The following is a 16590-nucleotide window of genomic DNA, read 5'->3' as shown; positions in this document are numbered from 1 at the left end:
AAGTAGGTATTTAAGTCACCGATTAAAATTGTATAAATGTTTTTAGCGCAGGAAAATACATATTGCCCTAGCTCTGTACGTCAATAGTCAGCTGCAAAATAGATTGAAACAGTGTGACAACTATCCGTATTAAATTTAAAATCTGGAGGTATGATAGGTCTCTATTGCCGAGGTTAAATAAAACAAATAGCTGTTCACCTTTCATTTGAACAGCATGGATACTGAAGATTATTTAAAAATTAATAACACGAATAATAAATGCAATCCATTTACGTCATTCAGGTAAGAAAATGAGGAAGTGTCAAATGATGTATAAAATCATGAAACAGAAAGGAAATATCGAAAAAAACATATATATTTGAGCAGCTGTGTCTGGGTTTGTACTTGGAATGACTTCTTCGGTGTCTTCGTCGTCGCCGGAGTGTGGAATTGAAGTTGTGCATTGCGGCTCACGTGGTTGCTTAGCAGTGCGACGATCACGTTTGCGCTTCAGAGTATTTTTTATTCCTTTCCGTTTTTTCGATTATCTACTTCAACAACACCATAAATTATTATATTGTTAACTCACGCGAAATATCTGACGTGATGGCGAGCACATTCCTCTCACACGAGCAGGTAATGTTTCGAACGGAACCTTGAATTGTTTAGAGGCTGATCGAACACTGGCGCAATCTTGAACAGATGCAAATGCGTTCTTTATGTCATCTTCAAATCGTTTTGGCATTTTTCGCACAAAATTACGCGCATTTTTCTGTAAAAAATCAAATTCAGTGACCTAATGCGTCTCCAAACTGCTGACCTATTGTGCCCTAAGCGTTGATGGCCGTATTTTTCCAAAAACAAAATTATCGAAAAACCAACACAAAACTCGTGTTCAGTATTAATTTTTACGTCTACGACAAAAGACATTGCGTTTTTGCAGAACAATACGCCAAATCTTAAACGGCGCTGTAACAAATACAGCTAATTCACGGTTACAGTCGAAATGAAAGTCTTCAATGACATTCTAAAAGACTAAAAGACTAAAAGACTAAAAGACTAAAAGACTAAAAGACTAAAAGACTAAAAGACTAAAAGACTAAAAGACTAAAAGACTAAAAGACTAAAAGACTAAAAGACTAAAAGACTAAAAGACTAAAAGACTAAAAGACTAAAAGACTAAAAGACTAAAAGACTAAAAGACTAAAAGACTAAAAGACTAAAAGACTAAAAGACTAAAAGACTAAAAGACTAAAAGACTAAAAGACTAAAAGACTAAAAGACTAAAAGACTAAAAGACTAAAAGACTAAAAGACTAAAAGACTAAAAGACTAAAAGACTAAAAGACTAAAAGACTAAAAGACTAAAAGACTAAAAGACTAAAAGACTAAAAGACTAAAAGACTAAAAGACTAAAAGACTAAAAGACTAAAAGACTAAAAGACTAAAAGACTAAAAGACTAAAAGACTAAAAGACTAAAAGACTAAAAGACTAAAAGACTAAAAGACTAAAAGACTAAAAGACTAAAAGACTAAAAGACTAAAAGACTAAAAGACTAAAAGACTAAAAGACTAAAAGACTAAAAGACTAAAAGACTAAAAGACTAAAAGACTAAAAGACTAAAAGACTAAAAGACTAAAAGACTAAAAGACTAAAAGACTAAAAGACTAAAAGACTAAAAGACTAAAAGACTAAAAGACTAAAAGACTAAAAGACTAAAAGACTAAAAGACTAAAAGACTAAAAGACTAAAAGACTAAAAGACTAAAAGACTAAAAGACTAAAAGACTAAAAGACTAAAAGACTAAAAGACTAAAAGACTAAAAGACTAAAAGACTAAAAAGGTAAGAAAATGAGGAAGTGTCAAATGATGTATAAAATCATGAAACAGAAAGGAAATATCGAAAAAAACATATATATTTGAGCAGCTGTGTCTGGGTTTGTACTTGGAATGACTTCTTCGGTGTCTTCGTCGTCGCCGGAGTGTGGAATTGAAGTTGTGCATTGCGGCTCACGTGGTTGCTTAGCAGTGCGACGATCACGTTTGCGCTTCAGAGTATTTTTTATTCCTTTCCGTTTTTTCGATTATCTACTTCAACAACACCATAAATTATTATATTGTTAACTCACGCGAAATATCTGACGTGATGGCGAGCACATTCCTCTCACACGAGCAGGTAATGTTTCGAACGGAACCTTGAATTGTTTAGAGGCTGATCGAACACTGGCGCAATCTTGAACAGATGCAAATGCGTTCTTTATGTCATCTTCAAATCGTTTTGGCATTTTTCGCACAAAATTACGCGCATTTTTCTGTAAAAAATCAAATTCAGTGACCTAATGCGTCTCCAAACTGCTGACCTATTGTGCCCTAAGCGTTGATGGCCGTATTTTTCCAAAAACAAAATTATCGAAAAACCAACACAAAACTCGTGTTCAGTATTAATTTTTACGTCTACGACAAAAGACATTGCGTTTTTGCAGAACAATACGCCAAATCTTAAACGGCGCTGTAACAAATACAGCTAATTCACGGTTACAGTCGAAATGAAAGTCTTCAATGACATTCTAAAAGACTAAAAGACTAAAAGACTAAAAGACTAAAAGACTAAAAGACTAAAAGACTAAAAGACTAAAAGACTAAAAGACTAAAAGACTAAAAGACTAAAAGACTAAAAGACTAAAAGACTAAAAGACTAAAAGACTAAAAGACTAAAAGACTAAAAGACTAAAAGACTAAAAGACTAAAAGACTAAAAGACTAAAAGACTAAAAGACTAAAAGACTAAAAGACTAAAAGACTAAAAGACTAAAAGACTAAAAGACTAAAAGACTAAAAGACTAAAAGACTAAAAGACTAAAAGACTAAAAGACTAAAAGACTAAAAGACTAAAAGACTAAAAGACTAAAAGACTAAAAGACTAAAAGACTAAAAGACTAAAAGACTAAAAGACTAAAAGACTAAAAGACTAAAAGACTAAAAGACTAAAAGACTAAAAGACTAAAAGACTAAAAGACTAAAAGACTAAAAGACTAAAAGACTAAAAGACTAAAAGACTAAAAGACTAAAAGACTAAAAGACTAAAAGACTAAAAGACTAAAAGACTAAAAGACTAAAAGACTAAAAGACTAAAAGACTAAAAGACTAAAAGACTAAAAGACTAAAAGACTAAAAGACTAAAAGACTAAAAGATTAAAAGACTAAAAGACTAAAAGACTAAAAGACTAAAAGACTAAAAGACTAAAAGACTAAAAGACTAAAAGACTAAAAGACTAAAAGACTAAAAGACTAAAAGACTAAAAGACTAAAAGACTAAAAGACTAAAAGACTAAAAGACTAAAAGACTAAAAGACTAAAAGACTAAAAGACTAAAAGACTAAAAGACTAAAAGACTAAAAGACTAAAAGACTAAAAGACTAAAAGACTAAAAGACTAAAAGACTAAAAGACTAAAAGACTAAAAGACTAAAAGACTAAAAGACTAAAAGACTAAAAGACTAAAAGACTAAAAGACTAAAAGACTAAAAGACTAAAAGACTAAAAGACTAAAAGACTAAAAGACTAAAAGACTAAATGACTAAAAGACTAAAAGACTAAAAGACTAAAAGACTAAAAGACTAAAAGACTAAAAGACTAAAAGACTAAAAGACTAAAAGACTAAAAGACTAAAAGACTAAAAGACTAAAAGACTAAAAGACTAAAAGACTAAAAGACTAAAAGACTAAAAGACTAAAAGACTAAAAGAATAAAAGACTAAAAGACTAAAAGACTAAAAGACTAAAAGACTAAAAGACTAAAAGACTAAAAGACTAAAAGACTAAAAGACTAAAAGACTAAAAGACTAAAAGACTAAAAGACTAAAAGACTAAAAGACTAAAAGACTAAAAGACTAAAAGACTAAAAGACTAAAAGACTAAAAGACTAAAAGACTAAAAGACTAAAAGACTAAAAGACTAAAAGACTAAAAGACTAAAAGACTAAAAGACTAAAAGACTAAAAGACTAAAAGACTAAAAGACTAAAAGACTAAAAGACTAAAAGACTAAAAGACTAAAAGACTAAAAGACTAAAAGACTAAAAGACTAAAAGACTAAAAGACTAAAAGACTAAAAGACTAAAAGACTAAAAGACTAAAAGACTAAAAGACTAAAAGACTAAAAGACTAAAAGACTAAAAGACTAAAAGACTAAAAGACTAAAAGACTAAAAGACTAAAAGACTAAAAGACTAAAAGACTAAAAGACTAAAAGACTAAAAGACTAAAAGACTAAAAGACTAAAAGACTAAAAGACTAAAAGACTAAAAGACTAAAAGACTAAAAGACTAAAAGACTAAAAGACTAAAAGACTAAAAGACTAAAAGACTAAAAGACTAAAAGACTAAAAGACTAAAAGACTAAAAGACTAAAAGACTAAAAGACTAAAAGACTAAAAGACTAAAAGACTAAAAGACTAAAAGACTAAAAGACTAAAAGACTAAAAGACTAAAAGACTAAAAGACTAAAAGACTAAAAGACTAAAAGACTAAAAGACTAAAAGACTAAAAGACTAAAAGACTAAAAGACTAAAAGACTAAAAGACTAAAAGACTAAAAGACTAAAAGACTAAAAGACTAAAAGACTAAAAGACTAAAAGACTAAAAGACTAAAAGACTAAAAGACTAAAAGACTAAAAGACTAAAAGACTAAAAGACTAAAAGACTAAAAGACTAAAAGACTAAAAGACTAAAAGACTAAAAGACTAAAAGACTAAAAGACTAAAAGACTAAAAGACTAAAAGACTAAAAGACTAAAAGACTAAAAGACTAAAAGACTAAAAGACTAAAAGACTAAAAGACTAAAAGACTAAAAGACTAAAAGACTAAAAGACTAAAAGACTAAAAGACTAAAAGACTAAAAGACTAAAAGACTAAAAGACTAAAAGACTAAAAGACTAAAAGACTAAAAGACTAAAAGACTAAAAGACTAAAAGACTAAAAGACTAAAAGACTAAAAGACTAAAAGACTAAAAGACTAAAAGACTAAAAGACTAAAAGACTAAAAGACTAAAAGACTAAAAGACTAAAAGACTAAAAGACTAAAAGACTAAAAGACTAAAAGACTAAAAGACTAAAAGACTAAAAGACTAAAAGACTAAAAGACTAAAAGACTAAAAGACTAAAAGACTAAAAGACTAAAAGACTAAAAGACTAAAAGACTAAAAGACTAAAAGACTAAAAGACTAAAAGACTAAAAGACTAAAAGACTAAAAGACTAAAAGACTAAAAGACTAAAAGACTAAAAGACTAAAAGACTAAAAGACTAAAAGACTAAAAGACTAAAAGACTAAAAGACTAAAAGACTAAAAGACTAAAAGACTAAAAGACTAAAAGACTAAAAGACTAAAAGACTAAAAGACTAAAAGACTAAAAGACTAAAAGACTAAAAGACTAAAAGACTAAAAGACTAAAAGACTAAAAGACTAAAAGACTAAAAGACTAAAAGACTAAAAGACTAAAAGACTAAAAGACTAAAAGACTAAAAGACTAAAAGACTAAAAGACTAAAAGACTAAAAGACTAAAAGACTAAAAGACTAAAAGACTAAAAGACTAAAAGACTAAAAGACTAAAAGACTAAAAGACTAAAAGACTAAAAGACTAAAAGACTAAAAGACTAAAAGACTAAAAGACTAAAAGACTAAAAGACTAAAAGACTAAAAGACTAAAAGACTAAAAGACTAAAAGACTAAAAGACTAAAAGACTAAAAGACTAAAAGACTAAAAGACTAAAAGACTAAAAGACTAAAAGACTAAAAGACTAAAAGACTAAAAGACTAAAAGACTAAAAGACTAAAAGACTAAAAGACTAAAAGACTAAAAGACTAAAAGACTAAAAGACTAAAAGACTAAAAGACTAAAAGACTAAAAGACTAAAAGACTAAAAGACTAAAAGACTAAAAGACTAAAAGACTAAAAGACTAAAAGACTAAAAGACTAAAAGACTAAAAGACTAAAAGACTAAAAGACTAAAAGACTAAAAGACTAAAAGACTAAAAGACTAAAAGACTAAAAGACTAAAAGACTAAAAGACTAAAAGACTAAAAGACTAAAAGACTAAAAGACTAAAAGACTAAAAGACTAAAAGACTAAAAGACTAAAAGACTAAAAGACTAAAAGACTAAAAGACTAAAAGACTAAAAGACTAAAAGACTAAAAGACTAAAAGACTAAAAGACTAAAAGACTAAAAGACTAAAAGACTAAAAGACTAAAAGACTAAAAGACTAAAAGACTAAAAGACTAAAAGACTAAAAGACTAAAAGACTAAAAGACTAAAAGACTAAAAGACTAAAAGACTAAAAGACTAAAAGACTAAAAGACTAAAAGACTAAAAGACTAAAAGACTAAAAGACTAAAAGACTAAAAGACTAAAAGACTAAAAGACTAAAAGACTAAAAGACTAAAAGACTAAAAGACTAAAAGACTAAAAGACTAAAAGACTAAAAGACTAAAAGACTAAAAGACTAAAAGACTAAAAGACTAAAAGACTAAAAGACTAAAAGACTAAAAGACTAAAAGACTAAAAGACTAAAAGACTAAAAGACTAAAAGACTAAAAGACTAAAAGACTAAAAGACTAAAAGACTAAAAGACTAAAAGACTAAAAGACTAAAAGACTAAAAGACTAAAAGACTAAAAGACTAAAAGACTAAAAGACTAAAAGACTAAAAGACTAAAAGACTAAAAGACTAAAAGACTAAAAGACTAAAAGACTAAAAGACTAAAAGACTAAAAGACTAAAAGACTAAAAGACTAAAAGACTAAAAGACTAAAAGACTAAAAGACTAAAAGACTAAAAGACTAAAAGACTAAAAGACTAAAAGACTAAAAGACTAAAAGACTAAAAGACTAAAAGACTAAAAGACTAAAAGACTAAAAGACTAAAAGACTAAAAGACTAAAAGACTAAAAGACTAAAAGACTAAAAGACTAAAAGACTAAAAGACTAAAAGACTAAAAGACTAAAAGACTAAAAGACTAAAAGACTAAAAGACTAAAAGACTAAAAGACTAAAAGACTAAAAGACTAAAAGACTAAAAGACTAAAAGACTAAAAGACTAAAAGACTAAAAGACTAAAAGACTAAAAGACTAAAAGACTAAAAGACTAAAAGACTAAAAGACTAAAAGACTAAAAGACTAAAAGACTAAAAGACTAAAAGACTAAAAGATCCATTGCTTTAAAAGCAGCAAAAAAGCAGAACGGCCAAAAGGTACATAGATAAAGCCAAAAAAAATTACAAAAGGCACAGACAAAAGTCGACACTCATAGGTTAAAAGGTAATAGTAAGCAAATAAAACTTAAAACTCAGGAAACAAAAGTAAAAGTTCAAAGGTCGCAAATTAGAAATCGAAAGAGTAGGTTATAAAATATAACTTCTGTCACAAAAGTGGCTCAAGATGTTTAATAACTTCGAAATAATATACATAAATCGAATACAAATACTCCTTTCAGTAATTACTATATAATAAACTCGTGATAATTTATGGAAGGTTTTTACTATTGTTCATATTATTTATTTTTCCTGGCCGATCCGAATCTGTGGAATCGATTTTCCATCTGCCGATCAATTACAACTTTCCTTTTTTATCTATTATCATTATCCAGCAACCTGCGAGCAAAGTGCATCGGGAAATAAAAACACAACAAACGAACTGCAGCTGGAAAAACAAAACGGTTAACTTTCCCACTTTTTTTCCTTCGCTTAGTAGAACACCGAGCCAGCCGAGCAACCTGGCAAAACCAGCCCAAAACCCATCGGAGCGCACCACGACCACTGATGGATGGACAGTCCCGGTCGCCGCACGCTACCACTGAGACCGGATTCGCTAGTTGCAGCTCGCATGCCAGTCAGTCTTAAATTAGCGCTGATGAAAGCAAGAGCATTTGCCATCATCAGCTATCGCAAAGAAAAGTGCAATCTGCATAGCTACCGCGAACGCTGAGAATTGGAGCTACCGCGAACCAAATTCTACGCGTTTGATTGACGGTGCTCGAAAAGTAACAACAAAACAGTACGAACCATGGTCGAAACGCGAGTGGTGCTTTCCCTTTTGCTGCTGATAGCGCCATCCTGGAGCGAACTCCGGAAAACATTTCATAGCAAAATTAGTGGATCGAGTAGTCGGCTTCTGTTCTCCCACTACAACCAGGGACGCGATCGAGGTCATGATCATCATCATCAAAGTTTCAAAAAACAGTTGGAATCTACGACGGTGAGTGAAATTGAAAATGAGGTTACAACCTTGCCGACTATCCTGGAAGATCCAGTGGCGGAACTCTCCTACGAAAGGTCGCTTCCTCTGCGAGTGTTGAACTGTATGCTCAAACTTTCACTGATGGAGTGCAGTAAGATGTATGTGTTACAGAATATGGAATCGCGGGGTTATAATTTCGAAACAAGCGGAAATCTTACCCACGATATTCAGCAAATCCTACTTCCGTCGTACCAGCGACCGGACAACAAATTGTTCGAAGATCGCCTCCTGGAGCTAAATTCTTCCGAAGTGGATCGACGTATCAATCACGGTCTCGCGTTGCTGTTCAACGAGCGCCAGGCGGATATAACGTTCCTACCGGGTTTCCGGCTGCGAGTTAGCCCGAGCAAAGGCGACATCCTCGAATTTTCGATCAAAAAGCAATTTTTCGAAGAAGACGAAGAAGAAAATGCAGCGGAAGGCCGAGCTCGCAACGATCGCGATAAGGATGACAAAAAGAACAGACGTGGAAACAAAAAAATCATGAAACATCTGATGCAGCTGGGAGTGCCGGCGGTTTTGCTTCCGTCGATGCTGCTGGCCAGCGTAATGCCGATGATGATTCCGGCGCTTAAGTTTGCCACCTTCTTCACCAGTTTCGTGAATCATGCGGCCCTGGTAGGGGCCGTTATGTATCTGGCCAAACAGCACGCCCAGGAACAGGAGGAGAAGCAAACGGTGTACTTCAACGCGGGCTACAATTGAAATGTGAACGGGCGGGCGCTGGCGAGCGGTGGTGGGCAGGAGGGTGTTTTAAGTATAATTTATTGTGCCTATGGCATGTGAACTAGGTTAGTATTTATTTTACTGTAGGATCCAAGGATTTTCTAAGATGTGTAGTACTGAACACACCAAGGTTTTAAATATATCTCAGATGGATTTTTTACTAAACATGCTTATCTTTGAATATCACTGTCGAAAAATTCTAATATTTCTCATCAGTATATCATCCAAAAGTTTAAAAATGACTCTAAAACATTTCTATTGGAAGATTGAAAAAAATTATCAAATGTACTGCTATTATTTTGACATTCCTCCTCCATCCTTGCTCAGTTCCATACTTGCAGCTTGCAGAACAGATCTCTGCCATCCAAGCGACAAGCAGAAATCCAGAATGTTAATATTTTTGTTTTTTTTTATTTATGTATTTATAAGAATAATGCGGCTCCCTGCTAGACGATCATTTTTTTTAAGCAAAATCTGTCTTTGTAAAAATAAAACAATCGAATGGTAGAGCATGGGCCAATACGTCTAAGGCGATCATATGTTTACTACTACTGTCAAAGCCTGTGATTCTTGCCACCGATCCGGAATTATTCGACAGGTCCCTTGGTTGAACATTGTCGACCAGCCAATGTATGGATCCAGTAGCGGTTTTTGCTCCCTAGAAATTATAAACTCTTTTGTTCATTCTCTTACATAATATAAAATTCGTTAAAAAACTCCATTCTCCTAATAAAACGACAAAAACGTTATTACCGCGCGCCCCGTGGCCGATAAGTGATTATGTATAACTACTCAAATGCTACGGACTACAAACGAGCAGTATTGCATACATTATGGCGAAATCGTTTGCTGTCGGTTGCTATAAAATATGACTTCAATGCCAAAGCTTCATGATTCGTCGAATGGGATCTCAGTAGGCATATGCTTCTTGCGTGAGCATTTTTCACATCCTGTCAATATTTCGTGGAACAAAAATTATTTAATGGCATTTTCGTTTTTGTTTGTGCACTACATCGGTGTAATCGGTTCTACAAACTTTTTACAGCGAGTCTGGTCGTAAACATGAACAACGCCAATGTTTTTCAGAAAGTTTTTCATGATTGACTGTGGAATAGTTGAAATAGTTACAATAATAGTTTATAAAACGTGGTATTGATGACGAAGACGCTACGAAGAAGCTGTCACACATACGAGCACAGAAGCAGTTTTCGTTTTAACGCATGCTAGAACTTTCCTACATATACAAGGATTGTGGTTCGTTGTGAGGAAATAGTTTCGCGCCGCACGAAGATCAGCGTTGCCGTTGGAATAACCTGGTAAAAGGTATATCCCAACTTCAAATGTTTGTTGATGCTGGGAAGTTCGACAAGTTTTATTTTTTGGGTATTCGTTGAATCTGGGAGACAGCCGTCTCGCCTGTGACATCAAAATAGAGATAACAACAGCCACATGTTTAATCTCCTATCCGTCATTTGTGGAAGCTTTATATGCCGCTGAAATTGAAGGACTAAAAGTTTTCGTTATTTGGTATTCAAGAATTCAGAATCGGGCTCGGAATGTTCAGTAATCTATATCTAGAAATCCATAGCTAGGACCTGGGTTCAAAGGGCTTCTAAAATCAATTTTATAAAACTTTGTCAAAAAATTTAATAACTCGACAGTTTCTGATCTGTGTAACGACATCTGTACAGCATACTTTGTCCTTTGACATGATATACTTATCTTTTCTTGTTTTCATGTGTTTGGGTTATTGAACTTGAATACTTTTATCTTATTTTCTCTAATAAATTAAACTAAGTGTAATTAAATAAGAAATTTCTGAAATTTTAATGAAACATAGCCCCAGATAGTGGAGTTAAACTTCTTTAATGCCAAACAACGAGAAACGATGTTTCACTAAATGTTCCTTCATCTGAAGGTATCGTCGCTCTCTAAGCATATTTTCTCTCGAGCATTGCGCGACATCAGGTGTCCTTCCATATTTCTTCAACTTACGGTTCACAAGTGTGAACTCGTTGTTGGTAATGGCTGTTGATATGAAGATACTGGGTGCAGCTTTTGCTGTAGTCATTATGGCCTGAACCGCAACCACAATTTGGGTTAACGGTCAATAGATTTAATCTATTGACCGTTTTTGGTTCATATGATTGTACTGTGGACTTTGTGTACTATTGGATGGCCGTAGATAAGTTGTTCTTAACGGTTTCTCTGTGTAGTTTGCCGTTTCCGTCGACAGTGCTCGGTTGCGTGTGGTACATGGTATTTTGAGCTTGAAGTGGTTCTGTAAGTAAGTAGGAGGGCTTTCAATCCCATTTTGATAGAATCTTCTGCTTCCTAGACATTCTTGACCAATTACTTCAAGGAGTCTATAAATCTTACGGTTTGGCGCATGGGTGCACAACGTAGTTTGTTTAATAGTAAGTTTTGAGTTTTATTGTTAAGACGAAGGGAATAGGTCTTTTGACCCGCATCCTCACGTGGTGATAAGTCATGTAGTTTTATCTCTATATGGTCACTTTCTATATACACGGGAATCCAAATTCCAACATTGTCACTTTCAATCACGTATTTAAGTTGCTCCGCAAAACGAAATGATCGACTTGGATCAACGTGTTGAACGATATCAATACTGCATTGCGTAGATGATGATACTGAATATGGGAGACTTCCCTAAGCCTATGTTCCACTTCACGAAAACTCGGTCGTATTGAACAAAATTAAAAGTTAACGACTGGGGCGTTGGGTCGGTGCAAAGTTTTTTCGTCAACTCCATTCGTGATGGCAAGAATAAACACAATGTTTCATTTAATCACGCAACAATGCACACTAGATCGAGAGGTTTCTAGTTGTCGTTCACTTGGATCACGGATGTTGCGTCTTCTATCGTCCGAAAGCTGACTGATTGTGCTGTTGGCTAGGAATATCAGATCTTTTTCGAGGTTCGTACAGGTTACCACAAAATCTTCGTCGGGTTTGACCGGGACGTTCAACAAGATGTGACAGTGCATCCACATTCCTGAACATCTCAAGGTAAGTCTTCCTGAACTGAGACATATTCTAAAGAAAAGGCATAGGACAGTAATGCAAGAACCCAGCGTTAGAGACGATTAACTGTGTACCTGGTATACCCCCTTCTTCCATTAGAAGATCCACAAAATCGGAAAGTTATTTGTTTTCATACGAAAAACTTTCATTTTGGTGCTTAAATTTAAGTTGTGGCCTCGCTAATTCAAATTCTTAGAGCAATGTTTATTTATCATAGTCGCCATTAGTAGTCCTTTGAAATCTACATTTCAATTTGAGTTTGAGCAAGAATTGTGATAAAACATCAATAATTTAGAAGAACGATTTTTCCTACAAATAATGTCAAAAAGATTTTTCCTTTATTGTCTAATTATTCTACATAATTCCTCCGTGTGCGATTTTGAGTTACGGTATCTCTTGCCTGACGCAAAAATATCCAACTAGCAAATAAATACAACTTCATTTGAGCTACGTTTCCTTTCTGGTATTCCAATCACTAACAATTTCCACTATAGTCTACGCAGAAAAGTGCATGACAAAAAGAACATTCGCGTAGAGCCTTACAAGAGAAATCTATCGTCCTAAGTAAGCCAAACTTTAGATAAACAAAAAAATCCTAAACAATGTAACAGTCCACTCCTGGGTCTCTCGATGTCCTACACTAGGTATTTATTTTCCAACTTATTCATAGATCCTTCTTATTACTGACGGTTGCATCCTTCCGATCGGCTTCGTTCATATCCGAATCGTCCCATCCCCACACCATATTTTCCTTTTCATGGTCCAGATTGTTGATGTAATCAACCATTTTTTCCCGTAACCGCTCTTCACTGTAGGGATGCGTTCCGTCACCGGTTCGCAGCACTCGCTTCTTGATCATCTCGTCCGACACCGATTTTAGATCGTACGCCCAACCGATTCGGGCAAAGAAGTCGATCACAGCGGTCGTGAAGTTGGTACTGTATTTACCCATCTCCGACGTTTTGTAGTCCCAGGGGAATACGTGGTGATAGTTGTGCCACCCCTCGCCGACGGCCGCAATTGCCACGAAGGTGCTGTTCGTGGGGGAAATGTTGCTACAAAAAATACAGAAATGATTAAAGATTGGCTGAATTTGATTAATTGAGGGAGATACTCACTTATCGTACGGCTTAGTTCCCCAGATGTGAGCTGCACTGTTGACCAACCATGTTCCGTTAAGAGACAGTACATATCGGAAGATCGCTACCACGTACCACGAGTTGGACAAGGTCTCATCGAGGTAGTAATGCGCCAAAAAGGTCGGAATAACGAAACAAAGCAGTGGCATCAGGACAGCGTAGTATCTGCGAGTGAGAGAAAGCCATTTGTTAGCTTCGATTGATGTAACGAGAACCGCAGTTTTGTTACCCACCTTTTCTGGAACATCACGATCGGATCCGCCTCCAAATCGCTCATATCGACGGCTTTTCCCCTCTCCCGCACATCCGGATGTTTCTTAACCATCAACCATCCGATGTGGGAGAAGAAGAACCCACGTCGGGCATTGTGCGGATCGGCATCCGTATCGGTGAACTTGTGGTGCACCCGGTGATCCCGCGTCCACTCGAAAATACTGTTCTGGAAGGCAAGCGTCTGCGATAGCATCAGGATCAGCCGGAGGGGCCACTTGGCCTTGTAGGAACGGTGTGACCACAGCCGGTGGGCACCGGCCGTGATGCCGAATGCACCGAACATTCCCAGGGCGAGGGCTGGAAAAGAGAAGATTGGTGAGAGGTTAAAAAGAATTCGGCTATTGACTGTGGATTCATTTCTACCCTTCAAAACAGAAATTCAGAATGCATTTTGCGTTGCGTAGGCATCTGGACCACTCACTGAGAAGCCCCAAAAAATGTCTCAAAATCGACCTACTCGGATCTTCATTGGACAATTTTAATACATCGATTTCTTAGGGGGTTGGTTTAGATTTGTAAAAAGTCATAAAAAATTTATCAAAAACGTCCTGACGCTGTAAGGGTTGATCAATTTATTCAAGATGTAGAGCTTTATCGATATGGGTAGTAAAAGATTCCTCATTTAATGATCCAATTAAAATTTCGTCTGAATAAGATTATTGAGAAACCAACTAGCACCATATCATTTTGCTGCCTTAGATGTGGCTGAATCCGCAATCCAATAATTTCCAATTTAAAATCATTTTTCTTCGATGCTTCAAAATATTTCACGATGAAATATTTTCTTTGCTCGCTGCGATGATGAATAGAATCGATGCGGCGACAGTGGTAAAGATAACTGTCACTGCTATTCACGTTCCGAATTTGAATTCCTTTCTGTATTTACGGTGCACGATGCCGTGAACAGTTGCAGTCGTAATCTTCTGCTTCTCATTGTTTAAGTTATTTTCCGTAGGCCTATTTCCGCTACGAGACCAAAAACCGACTCCAGAGAGGTGACTCCTACTATCTGGACTAGATATCCACCCATAAACTTATGGACCAGGGACCAACGGTTTTTTCCTCCCTTCCGAAGAAAGGCGTGATGGAGGTATAACCTTCCATCTCCAGGGCTAAACATATTTACATCTCTGGATGTAATAAATATAAGTGAACAATTTCTGCCATTTTTATAGGAGACGAACTACTGCGACCATTATTTAGATCTATTGTTGTATGTCCCTTCCTTAATCTTGGTGTACTATCTACTATGGCATATCACTATTGATGAGTGATTGTTATTATTGAAATACACACTCTTCCCAGTTAGGCAAACAACAATTTCCTTTCACAAGGATTACAACATCATCTGCAAATCCAATCACTTCGTATCCCATTTCAGTTAATGATTTCAATAGCTCGTCTACAACTAATGACCACAATAGGGGTGATAGAACTCCGCCTTGAGGACATCACTTATTTGTTATTATTATCATAGTCAGTGACGTACATCCAAACGTGCTATTTATTTTACGGTTTGTAGGCATTGAGTTGATCCAATTTATTGTATAGATATTCAACCCATGTTTTCTCATAACATTCCGCATTGAAGTATGAGATGCATTGTCGAAAGCTTTTTTCTATGTCGAGAAAAGCCGCAAGTGAGATTTCTTTTGTTTCAATAGAATTCTCTAGTTTTCCAACCAACATATGCACTGCATCCATTGTTGATTTGTTGCTTTGATATGCGAATTGAAATTCGCTCAGTGGAAAGTCTTTCAAGTACTCTGCTTTAAGGGGTTACAAACCTTTTTATTTTCACAAAAAATGGAACTTTTTTTTTATTACTTTTTCTCCTTGAGCATATTTTCCCAAATTTTTATGGAGATCCGAAAAATAGATAGAAAGTTACAGCTCTTCCAAGCGCGCTTCGTCTACGAAGAGCAGTGGTAATTTGAAATTTTAAACTCGATTATCTCGAAATGTCGATTTTCCAAAAATTGTTTTTCCGTGATCACGATTGCCGAAAAACCACTCAACCGATTTTCTTCATTTTTTTCAATTGATCGTAATTAATTTTTCTCGTTCCTTAACGTTTTCTTTTTCATGCATAAATTTTTGTTTTGCAGATGAGATTTTTTAATACAATTTTTGGAGCTTAAAACAGCGGTTTTTCTTAGGAAAAACGTTCCAGAATGCAGGAACAAAATTACTATTTATTCAATTAATCATTTAGGTACGAGGAATACTCTTTTACTAATGGAATTTTTTGAGTTTTGGGATTTTAATTGATCTATTGGTCTTCAATCGTGATCACCACAAACCTCTTAAACAAAAAAGGGTTTCGGGGAAAAGGCCATAACTCCGCCAATTCTCAATTTTTATAAACTTTTGCTTGTTTATTTCACTGAAAAATATATTACCAAAATACTATAAGTTTGTTGAAATGATATAATTTCTTTACGCCTTTATGTAAATTCAATGTTTCATGACATTTTTCTCACAAAAAATATGTAACCCCTTAAGCTTTAAGCTGATTCGCCTAAGATTTTGAAAGTGATGTATCGCGATTTTGGTGCAAATATGACCCTTGTTTGTCTCCAGCTTGTAGGTATATACTACCCATTATCGCATATATGTCCCGTTTTCTATGGGATTTCCTATCTTCATGGGACTGACTTGTGATCATAAGCAGTATAGTTTAGTATTAGATCTGTTCTAAAGGCTCTCGTCAGGTATGGAATGATATGCTGTTTGCTTTTTTGTAGCATTATTAGCAGTATTTCATCCATCTCCGGCGATTGGAATGGTTCAAAGGAGTTGTAAAAGCATCTCGACTATGTTGCGTCGTACGGCTGACCAGGGCTCCTTCTCCAATATTCAATTATTGAAGAATAAACATTATGTTTTTAATAAAAAATACTGAAATCGTCGAAAAAAATTGTTTTTAAATACTCGACTGAAAAAAAAAATCTCTTTTTTTATTGAGCACCCGTTATTATAAATGGGAAACGAACCAGGAAAAAGTTTCTCCATCACGATACTAAGTGTTTGGGAATCAATAGTGAAAGTTCCATCGCCCTCCTCCACACTACCTAACCCGTTTGTATGATTTTTTGAAAGGGGAGTTTGTTCAACTAACTCGCACATCAGCCTTCAACTC

At 34.7% G+C, this 16590-nt stretch overlaps 2 protein-coding genes across 2 annotated transcripts in view; one reads left to right on the top strand and one right to left on the bottom strand.

Annotated features, from left to right (window-relative positions):
- Positions 1–8031: 8031 nt before the first annotated feature.
- Positions 8032–8970, top strand: LOC131676254 (uncharacterized). The gene has a single exon (XM_058955376.1). It carries the CDS (start codon positions 8032–8034, stop codon positions 8968–8970), a length of 939 nt encoding a protein of 312 aa, XP_058811359.1.
- Positions 8971–12339: 3369 nt separating this feature from the next.
- LOC131676963 (acyl-CoA Delta-9 desaturase) overlaps positions 12340–16590 on the bottom strand; it is a 39026-nt gene continuing 34775 nt past the window's right edge. Inside the window, exons 4-6 of the mRNA XM_058956414.1 lie at positions 13409–13745; positions 13155–13340; positions 12340–13091 (exon numbers count right to left, since the gene is read on the bottom strand). Of these exons, the coding sequence (XP_058812397.1) occupies positions 12701–13091; positions 13155–13340; positions 13409–13745 (914 nt within the window). The 3' untranslated portion in view covers positions 12340–12700. The remainder of the gene's footprint in view (positions 13092–13154; positions 13341–13408; positions 13746–16590) is intronic.

Source organism: Topomyia yanbarensis, chromosome 1 (assembly GCF_030247195.1).
Source record: "Topomyia yanbarensis strain Yona2022 chromosome 1, ASM3024719v1, whole genome shotgun sequence".
Taxonomy (NCBI): domain Eukaryota; kingdom Metazoa; phylum Arthropoda; class Insecta; order Diptera; family Culicidae; genus Topomyia; species Topomyia yanbarensis.
This window is presented reverse-complemented; position numbering and strand designations above follow the sequence as displayed.